Genomic DNA, 26,254 nt, shown 5'->3' with positions numbered 1-26,254 from the left:
ATTGAATTGAAAAAAGGATCACCCCATACAGACGCCGCAGTCCTGCTTTTATCCTGAAGATTCCCATAAGATTCATTGTAACTGAATACACACATTCCTGTGAGTGTGGAAACCGATTGCTTTCTTTGCTCGCGTTCCCAGAACCCCAGTGCCGAAGCAGTGGAATGTGCAGTCTCCACTCATTCAGAAGAGAGCGAGACGATTGAAACACTAGCTATCCGCCTGACCCCATGAAGACGACTACAACAGTAGCACTCTGCTCTAGTCCCTACCCCATGAAGACGAAACGGAGGGGTAGGGACTGGCCCTTTAATACCGGGACCCCAACTGCCGCTGGAAACATTTTCCCAGCCCTCAAGTTCCGGGGAGAATTCTGTCTTTTTTTTTTTTTTTATCGAACTCTGTTCAATAAATATGAATATTCACTGCAATGAGATATGAGTGTGTGGCTATTTTTCTAGATTTGAACCAACTGTTCACCACACATACTGAAATATTAGATAGAAGTGAATTTTATTCATCAGTCAAGATTTTTTTTGTCATCCGCCCAAGGCCGATGTTTCTATGAGTTTGGTTCAAGAAATCATGTTCTCAAGAAAACAATGTGAACCTACATGGTTAAAACACCCAAACAGTGGAGAAGAAAGATTATCAGTATTAGAACAATGGAACCATGCCATCCTTGGATTGGAATCACGTGATTGGCAGTCATTTGGCTTAGCCTGTCCCAAGCAGGACATAAACACCACATCCTGTCCTGATTCTTTATTTAAAACTTCATCTCCAGTAGTCAGGAAGAGGGCATTCCCTGTTACCTACGCCCCATAAAGTACATGTTTGGCCTTAAATGTAAATGTAGGCTTCAAGGCTACACATTTGTTTCAGCTTCAAGGCTACACATTTGTTTCTCTTATCTATTTAGTCTGTTAAAACTTTGTGTATATTTTCTTCTCTCTGCATACTACTGCTGTTCTGTGTGCTATATTTAGGCACTATCACATATTAAATCTATATTTCTACTCCAATGGAAAGAATCCTTAAATTCATTGGGGGGGAAACAGCCATATTTACAAATTGCAGATATGTTTGGAGTGGGGAAATGTGACAATCCATCATTTCTCTCAAACGCCGTTATTGTGTTTATAATGCAGTTCAAGTGTTTGTACATCTTGCAGGATTTGAAATGAAATATACAAATGCCTGTTATAACATGATTGTTAAAGAAAGCTGTACTGTTGAAATAGTATAAGGCACTTAAGAGGAATGATATTTTCTTTAACAAAGTAGCTCCACATGATAACCTTCAGTACCTGCTATGTGGTGAATACACACCTGCATGAACAACTGACGTTTTTACTTCGGGAATCTTGTTACAACGCTTAGAAATGTACTACTAATATTGATCGATAAAATGTTTTTTTCTTCCACGTCGTAATTGTGTGATTTATGTCTGGGCACAGGAGGATTGAGTAGTGATGACTTTGTATGTTGCAACATTGGGCAGATCGTCTCTACCATGTCCAGCTTTTTCAGTCTGTCCAACCATGGAAAGAGATTCATACAGCCTTCTTCAGCATTTGAAATAATCTATACTGTAATCTATGTACTATAATGGCATAAATGGACCGTGGATGACCGGCGATCGAACAGTGTCCACTTACGGATCTCAGAAATTAAATAGAATTGACCAAGAATTAATATTTTAATTGTGAAATCTTTATTTCAAAATGATCTTGACTCAAAGCATCCACAGAAGAGATGGAAGCCTACGGAGTAATGGTCCTGATTGGGCCAACTATCATGAATCCTGCTGTTATCCAGTAGCATTGATACTGGTCTGTTTACTCTGGAGGTGACTGCACTGTGAGGGAACAAAAACTTTGCAACCGGACAAAATACTGTACATGTTCTGCATTTTTTACCATTATGGGTTTTTATGAGCCATTGTCAGCCAAAACTGTATTTTGAAAAACATGCAATATTTCACAATGTGGTTAAAAAACAACAAAAACAAAGTATACTGTACAGATGAGCGACATTCACAGTTTTATTTCAAGCTGAGCTCTGGTCCATGTTCAGGTTGTGCCTTTATATTACAGCCTCCTACAAAGTGAAAGACACTCCCGAATCGTATCTTATTTCCATCCATTTTACAGAAAGGCAACGATGTGAAGGTTGGGGAAACACCAGCTTATGCTAACTAATAATGGCAGAGAAACCCAGACTGAAATATGTACATCTGACTACTGCAAGCATCCATGGCCTCTCCCCATAAACGCAGGAGCTTCATTCAACAGTAAAGTCTCACTTTCACAGGTGATTAAACACCTGTGGTGAGAGTGACAACCGTTTTATTACGTCATACATAACAGAACACCAAAACCATGAAAATCCTCTCAGAGGGAAAATTAAAAATATAAATGTGAAACAACTCATTTGCAAAAAAACGTACAGCGTAGAGCGAGCTCTTCCGCATTCAGATGAAACCGTCGAAAAACACAGCCTGTTCTTCGTTACTTCAAACCAAACGTCTTTAGAGGGTCACCAAGCATAACGAGAACATCTGGCTTTCGAGCTCATAGTCCAACGGTTCAAGCTCATAGTCCAACATGTTTTCAGAGTATCCAAAGTATCCATTTATCCGTTTGTTGTGGTCAACGGGGGATTCCTCCCTCAGAGTAGCTGGCGTACCCGTTATCTGGGTAGAGAGACAGCTCTTCTGTACTGCCCACCCCGTTGCTGATGTCTAATAGGCACGAGGGTAAAACATGAGTCATTTAGCTTTTTTACACAATAAAAACCTTTACTTCATCACGTGTTCTCGTTCTAATGATGACGTCTTCTCTGCTCACCTGAGAAGATGAGTTTCTCCTTCATGACGTTGACGTCGTGGCTGGACTGCCGGACCATGGAGCTCAGCATGATCTGCTCCGGGTTGTAGCTCCGCATCCCGCTCATCCGCCACCTGCACACACACACACGGTCCGCCGTCACACACACACACACACGGACACACACGGCTCGATGTCAGCAGAGAGACATTATATTAGTGGTAGTATAAAGAAGTGGGTCTACTGTGGGTCCATGGGTAAAGAAGTGAGTCTACTGTGGGTCCATGGGTAAAGAAGTGGGTCTACTGTGAATCCATGGTTAAAGAAGTGGGTCTACTGTGGGTTCATGGATAAAGAAGTGGGTATACTGTGGGTCCATGGGTAAAGAAGTGGGTCTAATGTGGGTCCATGGGTAAAGAAGTGGGTCTACTGTGGGTCCATGGATAAAGAAGTGGGTATTCTCCATATGCCCTTTACTACACCCCTGGTTCTATCATAGAGGTACAACGAGCAGTGAAACGTTCTCCACATTCATTCAGTCACTTCCAGGGCACAAAGAAAAAATGAGAACGTGGGAAGACGATATATGGAACACAGAACACACACTTAGACAAGACGAGCACAGGGGGGAGGGAGCCGGGGGAACCTGAGGCCCCCCTCAGTTACCTGATGCTGTGATAGCTGACAGACGCCAGGGGGCAGCAGAGAGACGGCATGCAGAGCAGAGAGAAGGAAGATGAGAAAGAGAGTTAGGGTTAAAGAGAGAAAGGGTTAGAGAGAGAAGGAGAGAGGATGAGATTTAGAGAGAGAGGGAGGGGGTTAGAGAGAGAGAGAAAGAGGGGGTTAGAGACAGAGTTAGGGTTAGAGAGAGAAAGAGAGGGTGAGGTTTAGAGAGAGAGGGAGGGGGTTAGAGAGAGAGAGAAAGAGGGGGTTAGAGACAGAGGTAGGGTTAGAGAGAGAAAGAGAGGGTAAGGTTTAGAGAGAGAGAGGGAGGGGGTTAGAGACAGGTAGGGTTCGAGAGAAAGAGAGGGTGAGGTTTAGAGAGAGAGAGGGGGTTAGAGAGAGAGAAAGAGGGGGTTAGAGACAGAGGTAGGGTTCGAGGGAGAAAGAGAGGGTGAGGGTTAGAGAGAGAGAAAGAGGGGGTTAGAGACAGAGGTAGGGTTCGAGAGAGAAAGAGAGGGAGGGGGTTAGAGAGAGAGAGAAAGAGGGGGTTAGAGAGAGGTAGGGTTCGAGAGAGGGCAGGTGAGAAGGCAGTATGTGTGTAAGAAGTAGATAAAGGGCAGTAGGAGCAGAAGGGCAGAACGGTCAACCCTCCATGCTGGGCGGCTCTAAGCTCAGGTCAGGTCTGCCTCAGATCCACACAGAGCTCCTGGTGAACACTTAGAACTAGACACGTCACTACTGTCTACGAATCAGCATTAAACAGTCATCAACACAAAATGATACACACATCTTTTATAATGAGTTAATAAACAATACTTACTTTTGAAAAGTGAATATTCCTATAACTATGGCGATGGAGACTAGATCTGATGTGATCCAGACCAAGCGGTATTCATCTGGGCTCTGGAACGACACCACACACACACACACACACACACACACACACACACACACACACACACACACACACACACGGACGTTCAGAACAGACATCCACCACCGCGGTCATCGGTCACAACGACCACCAGGGTCTGGCCATGGGGAGACGGCTGCTTCCTGGGTCGTCTGGGCCTTGGTCTCCTGCTGGGCCCTCTCCCCCTGGTCCTGCTGGGCCCTCTCCCCCTGGTCCTACTGGGCCCTGCTGGGCCCTCTCCCCCTGGTCCTACTGGGCCCTGCTGGGCCCTCTCCCCCTGGTCCTACTGGGCCCTCTCCCCCTGGTCCTGATGGGCCCTCTCCCCCTGGTCCTGATGGGCCCTCTCCCCCTGGTCCTCCTGGGCCCTCTCCCCCTGGTCCTCCTGGGCCCTCTCCCCCTGGTCCTACTGGGCCCTCTCCCCCTGGTCCTGATGGGCCCTCTCCCCCTGGTCCTGATGGGCCCTCTCCCCCTGGTCCTCCTGGGCCCTCTCCCCCTGGTCCTGCTGGGCCCTCTCCCCCTGGTCCTGATGGGCCCTCTCCCCCTGGTCCTCTCCCCCTGGTCCTCTCCCCCTGGTCCTGATGGGCCCTCTCCCCCTGGTCCTCTCCCCCTGGTCCTGCTGGGCCCTCTCCCCCTGGTCCTACTGGGCCCTCTCCCCCTGGTCCTACTGGGCCCTCTCCCCCTGGTCCTACTGGGCCCTCTCCCCCTGGTCCTGCCGGGCCCTCTCCCCCTGGTCCTGCCAGGCCCTCTCCCCCTGGTCCTCTCCCCCTGGTCCTCTCCCCCTGGTCCTGATGGGCCCTCTCCCCCTGGTCCTGCCGGGCCCTCTCCCCCTGGTCCTCTCCCCCTGGTCCTGATGGGCCCTCTCCCCCTGGTCCTCTCCCCCTGGTCCTGCCCTGGCATCGTGTTGTAGCTCGTAACCTTGGTTCTCTTGTAACCTTTGCCCTTCAGTCTCTGTACCCTCTCCTGTCCTGTCCTCACTCTCTCCTCACCCCCTCTGTTGGCTGGGGTAGGGGAGAGGGGTGTGAGGGGTAGGAAGGGGACAGGTGAGAAGGGTAGGAAGGGGGCAGATGAGAGGGGTAACGAGGGGGAAGGTGAGAGGGGTAGTGAGGGGGCAGGTGAGAGGGGTAGTGAGGGGGCAGGTGAGAGGGGTAGTGAGGGGGCAGGTGAGAGGGGTAGGGAGGGGGCGGGTGAGAGGGGTAGGAGGGGTAGTGAGGGGGCAGGTGAGAGGGGTAGGGAGGGGGCGGGTGAGAGGGGTAGGGAGGGGGCGGGTGAGAGGGGTAGTGAGGGGGCAGGTGAGAGGGGTAGGAAGGGGGCAGGTGAGAGGGGTAGGAAGGGGGCAGGTGAGAGGGGTAGTGAGGGGGCAGGTGAGAGGGGTAGGAGAGGTAGGAAGGGGGCAGGTGAGAGGGGTAGGAAGGGGGCAGGTGAGAGGGGTAGTGAGGGGGCAGGTGAGAGGGGTAGGGAGGGGACAGGTGAGAGGGGTAGGAGAGGTAGGAAGGGGGCAGGTGAGAGGGGTAGGAAGGGGGCAGGTGAGAGGGGTAGTGAGGGGGCAGGTGAGAGGGGTAGGAGAGGTAGGAAGGGGGCAGGTGAGAGGGGTAGGAAGGGGGCAGGTGAGAGGGGTAGGAAGGGGGCAGGTGAGAGGGGTAGGAAGGGGCCAGGTGAGAGGGGTAGGAAGGGGGCAGGTGAGAGGGGTAGCGAGGGGGAAGGTGAGAGGGATAGGAGGGGGCAGGTGAGAGGGGTAGTGAGGGGGCAGGTGAGAGGGGTAGGAAGGGGGCAGGTGAGAGGGGTAGGAAGGGGGCAGGTGAGAGGGGTAGGAAGGGGGCAGGTGAGAGGGGTAGCGAGGGGGAAGGTGAGAGGGATAGGAGGGGGCAGGTGAGAGGGGTAGTGAGGGGGCAGGTGAGAGGGGTAGCGAGGGGGAAGGTGAGAGGGATAGGAGGGGGCAGGTGAGAGGGGTAGGAAGGGGGCAGGTGAGAGGGGTAGGAAGGGGGCAGGTGAGAGGGGGCCCGTGTAGCCCAGCGGAGCTGCTTACCATGATCCAGAGGGGGTAAGGCACCTTGCGGAGGAGTTGGGGGGCGTCGGAGGAGACAGAAGGCACCCCGCTGCACCACAGCACCGAGTAGAGCCAGCGCTCGTTGACCGGGTACACCGTCACGCTCACGTTGCTGGCCAGGTAGACCCTGCGAGGACAGACACCCCCGCCGCCCCGGGTCCAGTTCACAACTACATTCAGGCTCAACGCAGTGTTTGACAACAGCTTATCCCTCGGCAGGTCATGGAAGGGTTGCTTGCTCCAACTGTCAAATGTTCGAAAAGTTAATATCGCCTTGCAAACGTTTGCCACAGGCCTTACGTTACTTGCTAAAGCTTGTTAACTCTCTTAACTTAGCTAAAACCCTGACAGTAACTTCAGCTAGTTTCAAAAAACTCTTTGACCAACACTGACAATATATGGGTTCCCACGGGTCATGGAATTTCTGGAATATCATGGAATTTTAAAAAGTTTAATACAGACATGGAAAGTCAGGGGATTTGATCTTTTTTGGGGGCCAAGTTATGGAATATCAGGGAATTTTGTTTGGAGCATGTTTATTTGCCATTTATCAAAATGTCATATTTTCCATGCAGTATTTCTCTTTATCAGGTTATTTCACGCGTTTCCCGTATTGCGTGAGTGGTTGTTATGGTTACTTGATTTTTCAGTGCTCATTTAACCCTTCCTGCTCGTCAACAGTTTTTCCGTTCATTACAGGTCATGGAAATTCAGCTTTTGACTCACTGAAAGTCAGGGGAAAGTCATGGAATTGCACCTTCGACTCAGAGTGGGAACCCTTAGCTGATGCTAAGTTATAACCCAGCCTGACTAGCGGAGCGAGAAACTAGTGAGCATTTGCGCTCGCGAAGCGAAGCGCTTCCTCTAGAGGACGCTCTGCACTGGCGAACGCTGCTCTGCGCTCGTGTGTGGTGGCGAGTTAGCGGTCGTACTCGATGTCCTCGCGGCCGGCCTGGCTGTAGTGGAGGTGGAGGCTGCGCATGCCCCTGCTCCTCAGCTCCTCCACCGGAAGCTTCTCCAGCGAGGTCCGCTGCAGCCCTCCCCCCTTCTCCCGCTCGCCGTCCGGCATCCATGTGACCTGGGGGTCAGCGACATCATCACAACCTTTTATTATGATTCACACTAATAATAACAACCCTGAAAACGGTGAATCGGAGAGTTCTACTAGTGATCTTTGGTGAAATGACAAAGTCCCGCTCTGTTTAAAGTCGCACTGAAACGGACGTTTGAGATCATCTAACTTCCGTAGTTTGACGTATTTCCGACGCAAACAAGCTATGAGGGTGGGACATGCGTTTAGAGGAATTTGATTGGAACATTGACAAGTGGACGGGTTTTAAGAACTTTAGACCGATTCGATAGAAGGATAGCGTTGATTGACGGTTGAACACCGCATGAACTCGCACTTCCTCGTCGCAAATTCGGATATGTTTCTCAGCCCCCAGTTGCTTGAATGCACTAGATATAACTAGGTAACTGTGATATAATGGTATATAGCTTGAATGCACACAGGTCGGAGGGAGGTATTTTGCCACTTGCGACTTGCCACCTCCGACCACAAACGAACGCACCATAAGCCCCCGAAAAACCAAAAGAACTGGTCCTCACCTTCCTCTGAGAGATCCCTGACCTCTGCACGGCCCAGAGCGTGTCGGTCAGCCAGGTGTTGTAGCGCGGGTGCTCTGGCGGGGGTCGGCGCAGGTGCAGCACGGCCGAGCGGTTGGCTCTGGCCGCCAGACGCAGCATCTCCACCAGGCTGCACACCGTCTGGTTCCGGATCCGGCCGCGGTCCCGCCCCGACAGAGACCCGGCAGTCCAGTAGGGGTCGCTCTGGAGCAGGGGGGAGAGAGAGAGGGGGAGAGAGAGAGAGGTGAGGGAGAGAGAGAGAGGGTGAGAGAGAAAGGGAGGGTGAGAGAGAGAGAGGGAGGGTGAGAGAGAGAGAGGGAGGGTGAGAGAGAGGGAGAGAGAGAGAGAGAGAAGTGAGGGAGAGAGAGAGGGAGGGAGGGTGAGGGAGAGAGAGAGAGAGTGAGAGAGGGAGGGTGAGAGAGAGAGGTGAGAGAGAGAGGGAGAGAGGGTGAGAGAGGGAGGTTGAGAGAGAGGTGAGAGAGAGGGAGAGGTGAGAGAGAGAGGGAGAGTGAGAGGGAGGGTGAGAGAGAGAGACAGGGGGAGGGGGAGAGAGAGAGGGAGGGTGAGAGAGAGAGAGGGAGGGTGAGAGAGAGAGAGAGAGAGGGAGAGAGAGAGGTGAGGGAGAGAGGGAGGGAGGGAGGGTGAGAGACAGGGGGAGGGTGAGAGAGAGAGAGGGAGGGTGAGAGAGAGAGAGGGAGAGGTGAGGGAGAGAGAGAGAGGGAGGGTGAGAGAGAGAGAGGGAGAGGTGAGGGAGAGAGAGAGAGGGAGGGTGAGAGAGAGAGAGGGAGAGGTGAGGGAGAGAGAGAGAGGGAGGGTGAGAGAGAGAGAAACTGGACCTTTGATAGATTTTCAAGATTCTTTTTTTCGTCACATGTAATGCACAGTGTACAGTCACTGTGAAATGTTGCTGCCGGCTCCAAGATCATGCTACAGATTAAATTAACACTTATTTACAAGTTACAAAATTACAATTTTACAAATTAACACAAATTTACATAATAGGTATCCTTTCTATAAGTATAAAATTAGCTGGGATGGGATAGATGAGGGTCTGGATGGATTATGTACACGCTATATGGATTTGAATAGATAAATAACCGTGGTGGGGGGGGGCATAGGTGAGTTTTGTACATGCTATAGAGCTATAATAAATTAAATCCCGGGGGGGGGGGGGGGGGGGGTAGAGGTGCATGTTGAGTGGAGGGAGGGTTGGATAAGAGAATGAAACAGACAACGAAAGGGTGAAGTCAGAGGATGTAACTAGAATACGAGAGAAAGAGAGAGAGAAGAGGTACCTCCAAAAACCACCGCCCTGCGTTGAGGGAGCGCAGCTCCGTCCAGTTGAAGAGCGAGGCGTCCTCGAACTGCCTGAGAGGAAAGACCTTGCGGACGTCCGTGGTCCTTCTCAGGGAGCTGTCGCGCATCAGGAAGGGCACCCCGTCCAGACTGGAGGAACGCGACCGAAGACCGACATTAGAACGACTTCCTGCGCATAGCGTCTGTATACCACACTAGGGTTTTACATTTCATGAATGTATCACTTGTCTTAAAACTCTGGACGAATTGCCGGTAAGTCTTTCAAACGTGTTTAGCTAAGTCGTTAGAACGAGATAAACTTAAGAGAACGCCCCTTTTTGGGGCATTCCAACAAAAGTACTGTAAGCAATCTGAGGGGAAAATATTTTTAAAAGTGGACCGTCCCTAAAGATAAGGGGCGTTTCCCCTTGTTCCCTAGCCCTAACATGCTGTGAGCGTTGCTATGGCTTCACTACAAAAAGGCCTGTGTGTCATTGCGAGTTTAACGTAGAGAGCTTATTAATCCTGAGATCGGACACAGTGGAGGGAGAGGCTGTTGGCTGATATCGCAATACTGTTCTGCTTGGGCTCACTTTACAATCCCCTCAGGAACCCTAACCTTTAACCCCAACGATTCATTGAATGGACCATCGTATTCAATTCTTCCCACCACCAACAACAATATTGTAAAGACAGTTCAATTGGCTTGTTGGTAATAATGACAGCGTGACCCAACGCCCTGTGACCTGGTAAAAGGGGAGTGTGAGCAGGGCGTGGCGGGGTACCTGACGGTCACATCCGCCTCCAGGGAACTGACCCCCTGCTGGAGGGCCTTGTTGAAGGACATGAGGGTGTTCTCTGGAGCCAGCTGCAGGAGAGAGGGAGGGAGGGTTCCTGTTACATTTAGGTTATGTCACAACTGATTTGTGGAGACCTGATATTGTGGTTGTTTGAGCTGTTTTCGCTTTGTCACTATGAGGTATTGTGTGTAGATTGATGAGACATAAAATTGTATATAAAATTATTTATATATATAATAATTTGTAAAATTATTTATACATTAGAATAAGGCTGTAATGTAATAAAATGTGTGGGGGGTGGAAGGCGTATGAATACTTTCTGAATGCATTGTATATAACCGTCCACCCACTGACTGACCATGGGCGCTCCCCGTCGGCCAATGACGTCGGGGCGCGGTCTGAGGCCGCTGCGGTCCATGACGCAGGGGGAGGAGATGGCGAGCGGCGTCACGTAGAGCGCCAGCAGGACGCCCAGGTACACCAGCAGCACCGCCGCCTGGACCCCTGGGGAGGGGGGAGGGGGAGGGGTCAGACTACCGGGTCACATTAGGGCTCTGGGCCCCAGTGCGGTTCCTGGACTCGGTGGTCAGCTAGGCCTTTATCACGCACCGCCCTATTGGTCAATTCTGACGTAAGTCGGCGGGGGAACGCGGAAGTCCCCAGTGACTCCGACGTTTAAAGTCCTCTATGAAAATGACACTTAAAGAACGGAAATTGTCAACAGGTAACAGGTAGAATACATCGGAAATACCGAGGTTAACTCATGTTTTTCACTGCACTTACCTCACTACGGCTCGTTCTAACACCTCACTACGGCTCATTCTAGAACCTCACTACGGCTCATTCTAGAACCTCACTACGGCTCATTCTAGAACCTCACTACGGCTCGTTCTAGAACCTCACTACGGCTCGTTCTAGAACCTCACTACGGCTCGTTCTAGAACTTCACTACGGCTCGTTCTAGAACCTCACTACGGCTCGTTCTAGAACCTCACTACGGCTCGTTCTAGAACCTCACTACGGCTCATTCTAGAACCTCACTACGGCTCGTTCTAGAACCTCACTACCGTTCATTCTAACACCTCACTACGGCTCATTCTAGAACCTCACTACGGCTCATTCTAACGCCTCACTAACACTCATTCTAACACCTCACTACGGCTCATTCTAACACCTCACTACGGCTCATTCTAACACCTCACTACGGCTCGTTCTAACACCTCACTACGGCTCGTTCTAACACCTCACTACGGCTCATTCTAACACCTCACTACGGCTCATTCTTACACCTCACTACGGCTCATTCTAACACCTCGCTACGTCGGACCGGCAAGGCGATGACAGCCGTGATATACAGTAGGCGTATACTGTACCGTGACACTAGTGGCACCGACAGCCAAAATCTCACAGCTCCGAGACAACCGATGACCTCACAGCTCAGAGACAACCGATGACATGCAGACTTACTGGATCTTTCTGTGCGGACCACATGTCCAGAGACCAGCCAGCCCAGCGCCGTGACCACGGCAAGACCTCCGATGTGCAGGAACGGCCCTGTGGACTGGGTCACCAAGCAGACGACAACAAAAACCATAAGACTGGCAGTTTGTTCATATGAAAGGGGAGAGAAGAGATTTATTTTGATCCATCTCTTTTTATGTAAAGCACTAAGCACTACTGTACGTTGATTTGTATGATAGGTGCTGTATATATAAAATGACATTGACAAGAGTCTAGTAGGAAGCTGCCCAGACCAGGTGACCAGACTGAGACCAACCTGTAGAGATATGAGGACGATGTCCCACTCGCTCCCCCAGATGTCATCGATGGAGACCACGCCAGAGATGGTGGTGAGCAGAGCAGCCAAAACACCGATCTGTGTTAGCAAAACACACACACACACACACACACTGAGAGAGATTCTCCAGTACACTAAAGTGTTAACAGGTAAGCGCTTTTCGGTCATAAATGATTCAAGGACGTCTGGCAGGGTTTCAGAGTGAAGGTGTACCTTGTGGACCCAGTAGAGATTCAGCTGCTGCCCCAGTGAGATATGAAAAAGAGCTAAGATCTGCAAAGTAAACAGAGCAGCGGCCATTTATTGCACATTCAAATCGAAATCAAATCAAACTTTATTTGTATAGCGTATTTCATACACAGAGGCGACACAATTAGAGGGCAAAGGGTGGTGGGGGGGGACATAGATCTCCTACCCCTACGTTGATCTCAATATAAAAGAGCCCCATGCGCTTCTGTGCAGTTCCCTCACCGTGAGGAAGGTGATGTAGCTGAGGCCGATGGCGGTGGATGTGACGATAGGGACGGTCCCATCCCTCCATACCCCAGAGCGGTTATACAGTAACCTGTGAGAGAGAGGAGACGCAGGAGGCTGGGTGAACCAATCAGAGTGGAGCTCCAGACCACGGCGAGGAATTCTCCCTGGCTATTTGATTAACACGGTGCATCCGGAATGTATTCACATCCCTTCACGTTTTTACACGTTATGTTACAGCCTTATTCCAAAATGGATGAAATTCTTTCTTTTTCCCCTCGAAATTCTACACACAATACCCCATAATGACGAAGTGAAAAAAGTATTTGGGAAATTTTTGCTAATTTTTTAAAGATAAAACAAACATAAAAAAACTCAAACATCACATGTGCCTATGCATTCAAAACCTTTACTCAATACTTTGTTGAAGCTCCTTTGGCAACAATTACAGCCTCAAGTCTTCTTGAATCAATGAATGAATGAATTAATGAATGAATGAATTTAATCCATTTTGGAATGGATGGCTGTAACATAACAAAATGTGGAAAAAGTGAAGGGATATGAATAGTTTTCAGAAGCACTGTAACCCTCCCTCCCATGGACACGTTCATTTACTGTCATTACTCAATTTTAAAAAAAACTAAGCAATTAGAAACATGGAGGGAAAATGTGGGACGTCCAATGAGCTGCAGTGCTACTGAGACACGCCTCCTCACCAGTTGAACTCGTTGTAGTCGTTGTGAGCCTCCAGCCAGAAGTAGGTCCAGAAGAGGAGCAACAGGAAGGAACTGCACAGAACCAGGAACCAGGCACACTCCCACTGAGGAACAAACACACCACATGGTTAGAACCAGGAACCAGGCACACTCCCACTGAGGAACAAACACACCAGTTAGAACCAGGAACCAGGAACCAGGCACACTCCCACTGAGGAACAAATACACCAGTTAGAACCAGGAACCAGGAACCAGGCACACTCCCACTGAGGAACAAATACACCAGTTAGAACCAGGAACCAGGCACACTCCCACTGAGGAACAAACACACCAGTTAGAACCAGGAACCAGGCACACTCCCACTGAGGAACAAACACACCAGACAGTTAGAACCAGGAACCAGGCACACTCCCACTGAGGAACAAACACACCAGTTAGAACCAGGAACCAGGCACACTCCCACTGAGGAACAAACACACCAGACGGTTAGAACCAGGAACCAGGAACCAGTCACACTCCCACTGAGGAACAAACACACCAGTTAGAACCAGGAACCAGGAACCACGCACACTCCCACTGAGGAATAACCACATGAGACCGAGGTTACACCTCAACAGCAGCGATCTGTTTAAATCAACACACACACACACACACACGGTTCATTACAATAACAGGCGGTGAGTAATAATAATCAATCTCTTACAACCGTTACAGGCTCATACTCTATGCAGTCATTCATCTCAACAACAGGCGCATGTATAAATGTGAAACACAGCATTGTACAACTAATGTAGTTCAGGGACGTCTGATTAGCCTCAGCTGGTGCAGAGGGGGGTCAATTCTATCACTCTCACTGTGATGAAACAAGGGGCTGTGTTTAATAGGTCTGATGGTCAGCTGAGGACAGTCCAGGCTAAATCAGGAGGGGAATCTGACACTGGCCTTAGCATCTAACGCACGGTCACTACCGTAAAATTACCGTAATACCTTCAATTAATAGCTAAACTACCGTAATACCTTCAATTAATAGCTAAACTACCGTAATACCTTCAATTAATAGCCTGCCAGCCCGAGTTTTTATTAGACCATTATTACCAGATAAACAAAAACAACACAAAGACCCAGCTTTCTACTGAGACGGGCCTAATAGAGAGAGTCAAAGAGACCCAGCTTTCTACTGAGACAGGCCTGATAGAGAGAGTCAAAGAGACCCAGCTTTCTACTGAGACAGGCCTGATAGAGAGAGTAAAAGAGACTCGACGTCGTTTTGGGATTGAGCAGATTGTCACCCGGGCTGAGGCCTAGAGGTCAGGCCACACAGGCAGCATAGAGAGGCGGAGGAGAGACTGAGGTCCAGTCTGGGATCTCGGTTCTGCTCAGTGCTTCATGGACCATCTGTGGTCTATAAATAGAGTAAGTAAGTAAACTTTATTTATATAGCGCCTTTCACAGCACGAATGCACAGAGCGCTTCACAATACAAATAACACATAACTCTGAAAAGGAAAAGAAAGAGCGACAAACAAAATACAATACAAATACAGGACACTACAACCAGGGGAGGAGTGGGGGGAGGGATTACAACACAGGCAGCCAGCCTCGACAAGCAGCCATACACGCAGGCGCGGCCAATAGCCTGACAGCACTGGACTGTAATGGGGGGGGGGGTGCGGGGGGGGTGGAGTGAGGGAGGTAGGGCAGGGGAGTGGGTGGGGTGCGTGCATGTGATGGTGCGTGTTTGTGGGTGTGTCTTGAGAGGGATGAGGCTAGAGGGATGAGGTACAGGTCGGCGTTAACGCTCTTAACTTTCACACACACACAAACACACGTCGGACGACACGACATTTAGGACCATCCTAATTTGTTTCTGAGAACATTTAGGCGCAGATGTATGCAGCTGCAAATTACGGCTAGTGCATCTGCCCCTGGGCTCTCTAGCGTACGCAAACACAAAGGGTTAACTGAGTATGTATGTGTAGATGTGTATGTGTGTATACACGTGTGTGTCCTGTTCTTCTTGGTCAGCACTTCATTAGTGTCCAGCTCAGTGATTATTGAATTGTTATGGTTTTATATTGTATGTTTTGTTGTTCGTCTTTTACCCTAACCCTGAATTACTCAAACACCAGGGGCAGATTCATTGACTGAATCAGTTCAAATTTACCATTCAAATCATCACCTCCGGCATAAACCAGAAACCAAAACAAACAAATGTTCTCTCAGGCGAGTGTAACCGAGTGATAAAGTGTCCTTGTGAGTCCCAGGTAGTGGTAGCAAGTGGTTGGTTAAACTCACTCCTCAAAGGAGCTCTAACAGTCCCTCCTATTGGCGCAAATGTTAGCAGAAACCAAAACGAATGCACCTATTTATCTGACTGTAGATAAGATGTCTGCCTACCTGCCTGTCTGTCTTCCTGTCTGTCTTCCTGTCTGTCTATCTGTCTGTCTGTCTGTCTGTCTTGGGGTGTGTTGCGTTGCGTTGCGTTGCTGTTGTGATGAGGTGTGATGTGTCTTGTGTGCTGTGGTGAGGTGTGTTGTATTGTGTGTTGTGTGTTGTGTTGCGTTGTGGTGTGTTGTATTGTGTGTCACTGCAGTGTGGTTGTGGTGTGTTGTGTTGTATTGCGTGTTGTGTTGTGTGTTGTGTTGAGTTGTGTGTTGTGTTGTGTGTTGTATTGCGTGTTGTGTTGTGTGTTGTGTTGTGTGTTGTGTGTTGTGTTGTGTGTTGTGTGTTGTGTTGCGTGTTGTATTGTGTGTTGTGTTGTGTGTTGTGTTGTGTGTTGTGTGTTGTATTGTGTGTTGTGTTGTGCATGCAGAGGTCTGACTTGTTTTCTCTCCCATCAGAATGAGGCAAATGGAAAATTGCTCAATTATTCCTGAGCTGTGGTCAGGGTTAGATCAGTGTGTTAGGGTTAGGTCAGTGTGTTAGGGTTAGATCAGTGGGGTAGGGTGAGGTCAGTGTGTTAGGGTTAGGTCAGTGTGTTAGGGTTAGTCAGTGTGTTAGGGTTAGTCAGTGTGTTAGGGTGAGGTCAGTGTGTTAGGGTTAGGTCAGTGTGTTAGGGTTAGTCAGGGTGTTAAGGTTAGGTCAGTGTGTTAGGGTAAGTCAGTGTGTTAGGGTTAGTCAGGGTGTTAAGGTTAGGTCAGTGTGTTAGGGTAAGTCAGTGTGTTAGGGTTAGTCAGTGTGTTAGGGTTAGTCAGGGTGTTAAGGTTATGTCAGTGTGTTAGGGTTAGGTCAGTGTGTTAGGGTTAGATCAGTGTGTTAGGGTTAGGTCAGTGTGTTAGGGTTAGGTCAGTGTGTTAGGGTTAGGTCAGGGTGTTAGGGTTAGGTCAGTGTGTTAGGGTTAGATCAGTGTGTTAGGGTTAGGTCAGTGTGTTAGGGTTAGGTCAGTGTGTTAGAGTTAGGTCAGTGTGTTAGGGTTAGTCAGGGTGTTAGGGTTAGTCAGGGTGTTAGGGTTAGTCAGTGTGTTAGGGTTAGGTTTCAGCGCAGCTCCTCAGGACTCTAGGGCAGAGTGGCAAGAACATATTAACCTACTATAACCCTAACCCTAACACACTGACCTAACCCTAACACACTGATCTAACCCTAACACACTGATCTAACCCTAACACACTGATCTAACCCTAACACACTGACCTAACTCTAACCCTAACACACTAACCTAACCCTAACACAATGACCTAACCCTAACACACTGACCTAACTCTAACCCTAACACACTGACCTAACCCTAACACACTGACCTAACCCTAACACACTGACCTAACCCTAACCCTAACACACTGACCTAACCCTAACACACTGACCTGTATATCGCCACACACTGCTGTCTCCTGTACAGTGATCAAATACTGTAATCCAGGTCTAACACAGAGGACTGTAGAGTAAGATATGAAGTCCTCTAACACTTGGCAAGGCATAGTGACCTTCCCTGACCTCTGCCTGTCTGTGTAAGTCAGACATCATATGAATTTACGAGGTTGACTGTTGTTAGCTCCCATCTGACCTAACCCTAACACACTGACCTAACCCTAACACACTGACCTAACCCTAACACCCTGACTAACCCTAACACACTGACCTAACCCTAACACACTGACCTAACCCTAACACACTGACCTAACCCTAACACACTGACCTAACCCTAACACCCTGACTAACCCTAACACACTGACCTAACCCTAACACACTGACCTAACCCTAACACACTGACCTAACCCTAACACACTGACCTAACTCTAACCCTAACACACTAACCTAACCCTAACACACTGATCTATCCCTAACCCACCGACCTACTGTAACCCTAACACACTACCCTAACCCTAATCCTATGTCTGTGTAAGTCAGGCATCATATGAATTTACGAGGTTGACTGTTGTTAGCCCCCATCACCCCCCCCCCCCCCCCCCCCCCGATCAGGTGACTTTGTTTCTGTCACGTGTCCTTTGTGTTCAACATCTACAGGTGTTAGGTCTCCTAAGCAGTCAGGTGACTGTGTTTCTGTCGCATGTCATTTGTGTGTGTCTTGTCTCCTGTCTGTGTCTGGTTTACACACAGAGCTCTCCCCAAACCACAATTTCACTAGCAAATGCATGTAAAACCAGCCCGTGCTCAAATGACAGACATTCTTCCGTAAACAAGCTACTGGACTGCTGTTTTTAAGGCAGAGCATACACTGATTCACATCCTGGACTTTTTCTAGGTCTGCGTACACACACGACACGACACACACAAAGACAGGGTAACTTGATGGAGTGTTAATCTCCGTGTTGGTTAGTCACGTTTGTCATTGGAATGCACTAGTGACATGACGAAGGCTCTTAGCCGAAATGCGTCAATGTTCTGTGTTTACTGGCTGGAATAAATGAGACGAATTCTATTTTAATTTAACGTGTGCTGCTCTGTTTGTTCTTTTCTATAGACAGCCTTGCTTGATGTACAGTGAGTAATATTAGCAGAGAACCGACAAACATTCACGTTGTCATCGTTTTCCTGTCGTGTTTTTCTCCTCACCGCCGAGCTGTCGTCATGGGAACGCTGGTAGCGTTTCCAGCGGCAACCGTAGACCCCGGTGACGAAGGACAAGCATGGCTGTTTCTCGTAGACCTGTAAGGGTTGGTGCTTCACCATGCTCCCTCCACCGCGGCCGCCCGCCGGCACGCTGGCATCCCACTCTGGACCCGGACCCCTGGGGGAGAGAGGGGAAGCAAAAATAAAGAAATATATATATAAAAAATAATGTCATAATTTTTTTTTTTTTTTTTTTGAAAATAATGTAATAAAAAAAAAAATTTTTTTAAGTAATGTAATAAAATTAAATAAAGTTTTTAAGTAATGTAATACTTTTTTTTTTCTTTTTTTTTTTTTTAAGTAATGTAATAAAAAAAATCTTAATGAAACTTTATTTACATCGCCAATTTCACACACAGAGGCAACACAATGCCCTTTACAGAGAGAAAAGGGGGGATGTACATAGATCCTACCCCTAATTTTCCAGAGGGAAGAAAAAAAAAAACAGTCCACCCCTTGTATGGTCAGCATTGGTCAGTATCAGACGATCAAGATAATCTACTGGCTAAACTGGAGACATGCGAGATTATCCTGAACAGAGGGTTGACGATTCAGAAGACTGAAGTTGGTTATTTCAAGTGTTTGTACAAGACACTCAACTATACTTCTCCAGAACAGAACCTTCTGGAAGTCCAGTGAGTCCCTCTGAACATGAAGGTGATTAGGCTACTTCATATCTTACTCAAGACTCCAGGGGTCACCAATCAACAGTTATATAGATGCCTCCATCCTGTGACCAGAGGGAGCCAGGGGCAGTTACAGTACACAAACAACGCCGAAGCATTTATAAACTACAAACGTGAAAGAAATTAGAGATTTGCTCCTAGAAAAGTGAAAGAAATCATTTGCTCCTGACCTGGCAGAGACGTCTGGTCAAAGTGTTCTCACTGATGTACTGTAGGATACATTGTCAAGTCAAACTGGTCAGAAGTGGTTCCTTCCTGTTTTTCTGCTTTCTTTGGAGAACAATTCAACAAGATCTGTGACCAGAATTTAAATCTACAGAGCAGGAATTGGTGAATTTGACTTGTTTTGAATGTGATGATTTTGTGTGGTTGCTCTCTGATACATGGGACCCAGTTTACAGAATTATGGTTCGAGATGTCCTACAGAACTACTCAGAACTGGATGCACTTTCCCTAAACACAACTCCACACTCGCTTACATGGAAATGTAGATGTAATGTACAATAAATACAATAGATATTTCATTTTGTGTAATGGATCTAGAATACATGAAGGTTTTTGAATTAAATAAATTATTGAGCTTTTTCACAATATTCAATTTTTTGAGATGCACCTGCACAATGCTAATGATACAAGAGCAAGAGAGATATAATCGACCTAACACACATTTACAAACTTTTTTGACAGGTTTCTAACAATTCCCCGAGCCTCTATGTATCACTGGTGCCATCCCTCTGCAAAAAAACAAACTGTTTCACCATCGTCCCCATCCACTCATCCAAGGGCTTAATCACACTCATTATTACTGACACACTTGTTTCATACTCTGTCATTTTGTTTTCTGTGCTGATGTCCGTGCCTGTCATGTTCTGTACCATATTGTGCTGCTTCCTGTTTTGTTGTTGTTTATTTGTTGTTTGCGTTGTCCTGATACCATGGTATGTGTTTATGATGCTGTGCTCTCTGTCATATGTGCTGTTGCCATGCTGTGTTGTCTAAGGACTTTCCTTATGGGTTAGGGGTTAGGGAGGGGTTGTTCTAAGGACTTTCCTTATGGGTTAGGGGTTAGGGAGGGGTCGTTCTAAGGTCTTTCCTTATGGGTTAGGGAGGGCTCGTTCTAAGGAATTTCCTTATGGGTTAGGGAGGGCTCGTTCTAAGGAATTTCCTTATGGGTTAGGGAGGGCTCGTTCTAAGGAATTTCCTTATGGGTTAGGGAGGGCTCGTTCTAAGGACGTTCCTTATGGGTTAGGGGTTAGGGAGAGGTCGTTCTAGGACTTTCCTTATGGTTTAGGGGTTAGGGAGGGGTCGTTCTAGGACTTTCCTTATGGTTTAGGGGTTAGGGAGGGGTCGTTCTAGGACTGTCCTTATGGGTTAGGGGTTAGGGAGAGGTCGTTCTAGGACTTTCCTTATGGTTTAGGGGTTAGGGAGGGGTCGTTCTAGGACTGTCCTTATGGGTTAGGGCGGGTTGAGTCAAAGGTCTTTCCTTATGGGTTAGGGGCTAGGGAGGGGTTGGGTCAAAGGTCTTTCCTTATGGGTTATGGGTTAGGGAGGGTTGGGTCAAAGGTCTTTGGGTTAGGGGTTAGGGAGGGTTGGGTCAAAGGTCTTTCCTTATGGGTTAGGGGTTAGGGAGCGGTCGTTATAGGACCTTCCTTATGGGTTAGGGGTTAGGGCGGGTTGGGTCAAAGGTCTTTCCTTATGGGTTAGGGGTTAGGGAGGGGGCTTTCCTTATGGGTTAGGGGTTAGGGAGGGTTGGGTCAAAGGTCTTTCCTTATGGGTTAGGGGTTAGGGAGCGGTCGTTATAGGTCTTTCCTTATGGGTTAGGGGTTAGGGAGGGCTCGTTCTAAGGTCTTTCCTTATGGGTTAGGGGTTAGGGAGGGTTGGGTCAAAGGTCTTTCCTTATGGGTTAGGGGTTAGGGAGGGTTGGGTCAAAGGTCTTTCCTTATGGGTTAGGGGTTAGGGAGGGGTTGTTCTAAGGTCTTTTCTCGTGTCGTTTGTGGCGTCTCTTCTTTTTGGTGATATGCTTGTTTCCTGTGTTTGTTACTGTTATTCTTGCCTGCTGTTTATCTGCTGCTCCTGTCCTTGTGTGTCTGCGTTGGTCGGTTCTGTCCTCCATGTTATTGTTTTATTGTGATCCCAGACCCGTCTATACAGACGCTTTGAGCCTCTTGCCGGGTCGTTGTTGTAAATAAGAATGTGTTCATAAGTGACTTGCTTGGGTAAACAGAGGTTCAATGAAAATAAAATAAATAGTGTCACTTACTGCCAGGCTCCTCTGTCAGTCATTTATTCATGAAAGTTATATGTTAGTTGTTAGTTATATATGAAAGTTATATGTTATATGAAAGTTATTCAGGCCCTGATCCCTTAGTGGTATTCAAACCACAATAAAGTTCTCATTAAAACTGTGGAGTCAAATGAGGACATTAACTAGGGCAACAGCCGCTGTTCAAACCAGTTGAGTTTAGGCACAGCCAGGCCTGTCAATCATCTGAGCTGTCTAGTCCTAGGACTAGCTTTGAGAGCTATCTGCTGACCGTCTAGTCCTAGGACTAGCTTTGAGAACTACTGTATCTGCTGACCGTCTAGTCCTAGGACTAGCTTTGAGAGCTATCTGCTGACTGTCTAGCCCTAAGACTAGCTTTGAGAGCTACTGTATCTGCTGACCGTCTAGTCCTAGGACTAGCTTTGAGAGCTACTGTATCTGCTGACCGTCTAGTCCTAGGACTAGCTTTGAGAGCTACTGTATCTGCTGACCGTCTAGTCCTAGGACTAGCTTTGAGAACTACCGTATCTGCTGACCGTCTAGTCCTAGGACTAGCTTTGAGAGCTATCTGCTGACTGTCTAGCCCTAGGACTAGCTTTGAGAGCTACTGTATCTGCTGACCGTCTAGTCCTAGGACTAGCTTTGAGAGCTACTGTATCTGCTGACCGTCTAGTCCTAGGACTAGCTTTGAGAGCTACTGTATCTGCTGACCGTCTAGTCCTAGGACTAGCTTTGAGAACTACCGTATCTGCTGACCGTCTAGTCCTAGGACTAGCTTTGAGAGCTACTGTATCTGCTGACCGTCTAGTCCTAGGACTAGCTTTGAGAACTACTGTGTCTGCTGACCATCTAGTCCTAGGACTAGCTTTGAGAGCTATCTGCTGACCGTCTAGTCCTAGGACTAGCTTTGAGAGCTATCTGCTGACCATCTAGTCCTAGGACTAGCTTTAAGAGCTATCTGCTGATCGTGCGTCTTATTCTGTGTGACTTTCTGTTGAGAAATGTCTGGATGAGGAAGCCTACTCTCTAGTAACAGCTGTTTACTCTCCTCTCTTGCCCTGCGTCTGGTCAGCCATATACAGTCAGACAGGTGTCACTATTTATTCAGTTAAGGATAATTAAGACTAAATATTGTGAGATAATTAGCCCAGTGATGTAATCTATCCAAGACAGGGCCACATATAGATAGAGCTGATCACTGTTTTTATGCCCCACATATCTGGAACAAACTTCCAGAAAACAGCAGGTCTGCTGCAACTCTTGGTTCTTTTAAAACAAGCCTGAAGACTTTTCTTTTTGCCACTGCTTTCTAAGAGGAGTTATGTTTATCAGTATACTGCACTGTAATTTTTATTCCTGTATTCTATTTGTCCTGCTTTTTGTTTTAAATGTCTATAATGTCTTGCTTTTTGTTTGAATGCTTTTAATGTCTCATGTAAAGCACCTTGAATTTCCCTGTGGCTGAAATGTGCTATATAAATAAACTTGCCTTGCCTTGTTTTTCATACATTCCTGTTTTATGCTAACAAGATGCAAGGGCAAGGTGACATGGTTACCTTAAATTAACTAATGGTTGGCCATTGCTTCAGTTTGCAGGAAATGTTAACTATTAATTCTGTCCCCAATGTGTTCCTCTCCTGTCCCTCTGATAGTGGGCCATAGACGTGGAGATGCATGTCCCTGTAGATGCTCTGGGTTTGGTGGGCAGCGTGTAAAATGATTACTAAGCTGTGGTTAAGTGGAATTGCTGCATTCAACAGTGATTGTGCTGAAAGATTGTGTTGGTCACATTTAGTTTCTGTTGTGGCAGGGTTGAAGTGACACATCATTCCCATATATAACCTCACGTAAATCACTTAGAGTTCAATGTGACGTGAGGTTAAAAGGCTTGTGATTTTCTCTTTATACCAGACTGACTCATGTCTTTATACCAGACTGACTCCTTTCTTCACCGTTGCCATAGTGAACACTTTGTCCACCCCCCACCACCTTTCGTAAATAGTCTTTAATAGCAGACAACAGCAGACATATTGGTCAATTTCCCTAACCACCCATACAATGCCTTATTCAATAGCTTCCCTTTACTCCTCCAGTAGGCTAGTTCTATCAAATATGGGTCTTCTTGTTGAAAATCTGATTGAAAAGACACAACAAATAACACCTGGTAGCTGCTCCTATGTCGATGTATCTCTGTCTACCTATCAGACCTTCTCATCGGCCTGTCCTCACTGTTGAAGATGGACAGACATGCGATATTCAACTGTCCATAATTCCATCAAACTGATCCTGGTAAACAAGCCTCTGGAAGTGACAGAAGCGATCTGATAGCTACGCAGACTATTTGAGTTAATCCGATTAATTAGGCTACGCACAAATACTCACCACAACCTTCACGACTGGGTATCTTCTAAACAGCAACGATGTCAAAGTGGTCGGACAAAGTCATTGTTACAGTCCCATTTATGAACAAAATTAGTCCTCTTTTCAGAGTTGAGAGTTCCCTGCAAGTTCAGAATGGATCGAGAAAAAGTTTGCGGTCTCAGTAGGTAGAATACACTGGTAAATCATCTAATAAACAGAAGAAACTAGGCCTTCTCTCGCGAATAGCGGGACAGGTTGTCACTGCTGTGTGTTCAGAGTTGGGTTTTCCTAAAATAACCACAAAAATGCTCAAAGGATTACAACTCGCCGAGGTTTACAGTTCGCGGAATTGGAGAGAAGCTTAATCCGCCAGGGTGTGGGTGGAGCCGCCGTGCGTCCTGACCAGATCCTGACCAGATCCAGACCAGATCCTGACCCACCGTGGTGAGTGGACGTATAGGTACGACTGACCCTCTTTCTGGGCTTCTCTTGACAATGTCTTGCTTTTTGTTTTAATGCTTTTAATGTCTCATGTAAAGCACCTTGAATTGCCCTGTGGCTGAAATGTGCTATATAAATAAACTTGCCTTGCCTTGACAAGTACATGTAAATAAAGTAAAATAACCGATAATATCCCCGTCACCTACAATGAAACAACATTTCATTTTAGCTTTTAGATTGGAGAAATGCAATGACAGCTGTATCCTTTATTACATTTCATGATGCCCATCTTTGTAGCCTACATTTCTGACAGCCCGTTTGTGAAAATGTAGACGGAACCAAGCTCTAGATAGAGGCCCTGCTATGGAACCAAGCTCCAGATAGAGGCCCTGCTATCACCAATCCACAACACGCGCCAGAGGGACATCCGGAGGTCTATTCCCGGCGCTGCAGTCAAAGATTAACTCGTGGCTTGGGGGGATGATTGCGTCAAATCCCTCTAATCTTGTGCAACCTACCAGTGGAGTTAATTACCTTCAGCACGGGTGACCAGATGGATTATAGGTGTAATAGTTGTTTACAGGTTGTGAGTAAATAATATACTATGTTTAAGATGGTGGCTCGTCTGTGAGTTAGGCCTTTGGGACTAGGAGAGGACACCTGCCAGATTTATATCCAACTGGAAATATCCATGTTTTAAAACCCAAGATATTCCGTTATAATGACTGAAAAGACTATCTGCAGTAAAACACGACCAGAGACTCAACATCATGAAGTGCACACACGCAGATGACTCTTTTCTTGAATACACCTTAAATACTTGATAGCAGCGGGAAGTCCAATAAGCTATAGACTAGGCCTACACCCCCAATGTGGTAAATTCAGGATAAATGCTAATATGACCCAAGATCTGGATCTAAAGGCAATCCCACTGTCACTTCTCGACATGGCTCAAATTTCTGAGAAACTTTACCTTTTATCCACTAGAGGGCGCCATTGCCTTGCAGCTCACTGTCTCACTAAAGCGTTTTCGTATTGACGCTCACAGGGCATACTGTACATATGGGCATATGCCTATTACTGTACAGGTCACATCCACGGTGTTTCTATAAGTACACATACCAATTAAATTACTTTAAATTATCATGTAGCAAGGTGTAAAAACCATGTTTCTATTTAGTAATTCCAGTGTTATTATTATAAAGGCATAGTGATTTTTTGTATATTGAATATGCATTATAATTTGTCTCATTCAAAGGTAAGTGAAAATCTTTTATTTCATTTTTGTTGTTGATAGGTCAACAGAAGTAACACAGGAACACACATTACTACATGCAACCTCCCTCTAAGCCTAACACAGTAAACAGGAAACACATCACATCAACAGCATACTGTGCAATCACTGAAAGAGAAGAACAGGAAACAAATATATACCCCATGCCATCACTGACAGAGAAGAACAGCCACTCACCGATCCCTCTTCCTGTTTCACAGTAAAGAGAGGGTGTTCTGAATAGAGAAGTTGTAAATATTGTGTTGTGTAAATATGAATATGAGTTGTAAATATGTAAATATGTTACGACTGTATGTGACGTAAGGGTTTTGCCACCGTAGTGGTCGGCGCTTATCAGAATCAGGATCAGAATATATTATAAGTTTGATTATGAATGAAATTAATATTCTAGAAATGCTGGGGTTAGCAATGATCTAGCTACTGTCACATGCAGTACTGTAGTTGTGGCATACCTTCATGTGACAGATTAAAATGTGTTGTGTGGAATATGATAACTGAAACCATGTCTTTGGCACATTTTCCCATGAATCTTTCTCTGCTTCCTGTCTCCACCCATTGTTTACACACAACATTTGGATTAGGGATCAGGCTAGGCAACGACAGGAAGTTGTATTTGGAATCAGGCTAGGCAACGACAGGAAGTTGTATTTGGAATCAGGCAAGGCAACAACAGGAAGTTGTTTTTGGGATCAGGCTAGGCAATGACAGGAAGTTGTATTTGGAATCAGGCTAGGCAACAACAGGAAGTTGTATTTGGAATCAGGCTAGGCAACGACAGGAAGTTATATTTGGGATCAGGCAACGACAGGAAGTTGTATTTGGAATCAGGCTAGGCAACGACAGGAAGTTGTATTTGGGATCAGGCAACGACAGGAAGTTGTATTTGGAATCAGGCTAGGCAACGACAGGAAGTTGTATTTGGAATCAGGCTAGGCAACGACAGGAAGTTGTATTTGGAATCAGGCTAGGCAACGACAGGAAG

At 47.1% G+C, this 26,254-nt stretch overlaps 1 protein-coding gene across 1 annotated transcript; it reads right to left on the bottom strand.

The window, feature by feature from the left end:
• Positions 1-1,739: 1,739 nt before the first annotated feature.
• Positions 1,740-23,923, bottom strand: LOC311309804 (glycerophosphodiester phosphodiesterase domain-containing protein 5-like). The gene is made up of 16 exons (XM_084439126.1): positions 23,559-23,923; positions 18,171-18,345; positions 13,162-13,265; positions 12,443-12,536; positions 12,185-12,244; positions 11,951-12,049; positions 11,641-11,734; positions 10,532-10,677; positions 10,159-10,241; positions 9,373-9,523; positions 8,060-8,281; positions 7,384-7,529; positions 6,431-6,578; positions 4,315-4,397; positions 2,853-2,965; positions 1,740-2,746 (listed from the first exon to the last, which is right to left on the bottom strand). Exons 2-16 carry the CDS (start codon positions 18,285-18,287, stop codon positions 2,655-2,657), a joined length of 1,752 nt encoding a protein of 583 aa, XP_084295252.1. The 5' UTR covers positions 18,288-18,345; positions 23,559-23,923; the 3' UTR covers positions 1,740-2,654.
• Between the last annotated feature and the right edge of the window lie 2,331 nt (positions 23,924-26,254).

The sequence above is a fragment of the Borostomias antarcticus genome (genome assembly GCF_949987555.1).
Source record: "Borostomias antarcticus genome assembly, chromosome: 1".
Classification (NCBI taxonomy): domain Eukaryota; kingdom Metazoa; phylum Chordata; class Actinopteri; order Stomiiformes; family Stomiidae; genus Borostomias; species Borostomias antarcticus.
Note: the sequence above shows the minus strand (reverse complement) of the source record. Positions and strands in the feature narration are given on the sequence as shown.

Coding starts and splice junctions, on each gene's coding strand:
- LOC311309804 (XM_084439126.1), bottom strand. CDS start 18,287: ATGGTGAAGCACCAACCCTTACAGGTCTACGAGAAACAGCCATGCTTG. Junction 10,242..10,531: donor GCCGACGGGGAGCGCCCATG/GTCAGTCAGTGG, acceptor TCTCTCCTGCAG/CTGGCTCCAGAGAACACCCT. Junction 8,282..9,372: donor CAGGGCGGTGGTTTTTGGAG/GTACCTCTTCTC, acceptor CCCCTGCTCCAG/AGCGACCCCTACTGGACTGC.